We start from the raw sequence: 1,126 nt of genomic DNA on the forward strand, positions 1-1,126 counted from the left end.
CCACTATCAACCATTTTTCTAGGCATTCCATGGTAAGGATCTTGGCTAAAATGAATGTTACCTCTCCTAATTTAGGGAGGAATGGGATAAACTTACCGTGGATTCAGAGTTGACCCTTTTCTTTTGACCGTTGGATTTTGACTCACGGGAATTCGAAGGGATCTTAGTAGAACCACTATGTTTCTCCTCCCTCACTTGGTTAAATATGTAACTGTAGCTATCAGCTGATGCAGGATCCATCACATCCCATTCACCAAATTTTGGCACAGCCGAGCCTTTATCAACCTGATTGAATCAAAGTGGCATCAAATGTGAGCTTATAATATCACCAGAGTTGCAGTTTTTGCTAATATGTTAATATGAATGTGATTGAAAAAAAGGTGCCAATTTACCGAATAATCGTTGCGATCACTAGGCTTCATTTTAGTCCTTCCTGGAGTGTTGGGAGCAAGTCCATGCTTATCTGATGAGGATCTCCTTTCTCTAGAAGGAGAAGAAATCGTACCTTTGCTTGATGATCTGTAATGAAGATGAGGATGAACAGGAGAGCGGTCGGTGCTGTGATCAGATTCGACATTACTCTGACTTTGCTTCCTAGGGGGATGACCCAAATTTCCTTGATCATGACGCCTGTTTGGTGAACCTGAGACAAGCTTGTGAGATGGCAAGGCTTCTGCACTCGTGTATTTTGAAGCTTGGTTCCTGTCAGCATCTTCTCGACTCTTTCGTCGCTCATGTTTCGCCTTTGCCGATCCTTGACTGGATGGTGGATAGGTATGAATTAGAGGACCCTCCTGTTGAAACGCTTCTGGATTTTGAAGGGGATCATTTGGATTGAACAGCTTTGTTGCATTCTTTCCTTTTCGGGCATTCTCAAAATATTGTGTATAGGGAACACTGCCATCATTCTCCCACTTTCCAAATTGGGGCACCCGAGCATTTTGCTGCAGTCAAATGGATCAATCAGCTTGTGTTAAATAACGTAATAAATGAAGAGGGAAACAATGAACAGCCTGAGCAAAGTTTCATAGTAACTACATCTAAAGCCTAAATACAAACGATAAATTTATCTTTCTATGCCATTCATTTTAGCATCTCATTTGCACATAGCTATTTTTTGACAGTT

At 41.3% G+C, this 1,126-nt stretch overlaps 1 protein-coding gene across 1 annotated transcript; it reads right to left on the reverse strand.

The window, feature by feature from the left end:
- Window positions 1-96: 96 nt before the first annotated feature.
- Window positions 97-950, reverse strand: LOC110034873 (RPM1-interacting protein 4-like; the record flags this gene model as incomplete). The annotated part of the gene is made up of 2 exons (XM_020739111.1): window positions 97-285; window positions 393-950. Coding segments are annotated over 2 exons (747 nt in total), but the record flags the coding sequence as incomplete, so codon positions are not given.
- Between the last annotated feature and the right edge of the window lie 176 nt (window positions 951-1,126).

Source organism: Phalaenopsis equestris, unplaced genomic scaffold (genome assembly GCF_001263595.1).
Source record: "Phalaenopsis equestris unplaced genomic scaffold, ASM126359v1 Scaffold194190, whole genome shotgun sequence".
In the NCBI taxonomy this organism is placed as follows: domain Eukaryota; kingdom Viridiplantae; phylum Streptophyta; class Magnoliopsida; order Asparagales; family Orchidaceae; genus Phalaenopsis; species Phalaenopsis equestris.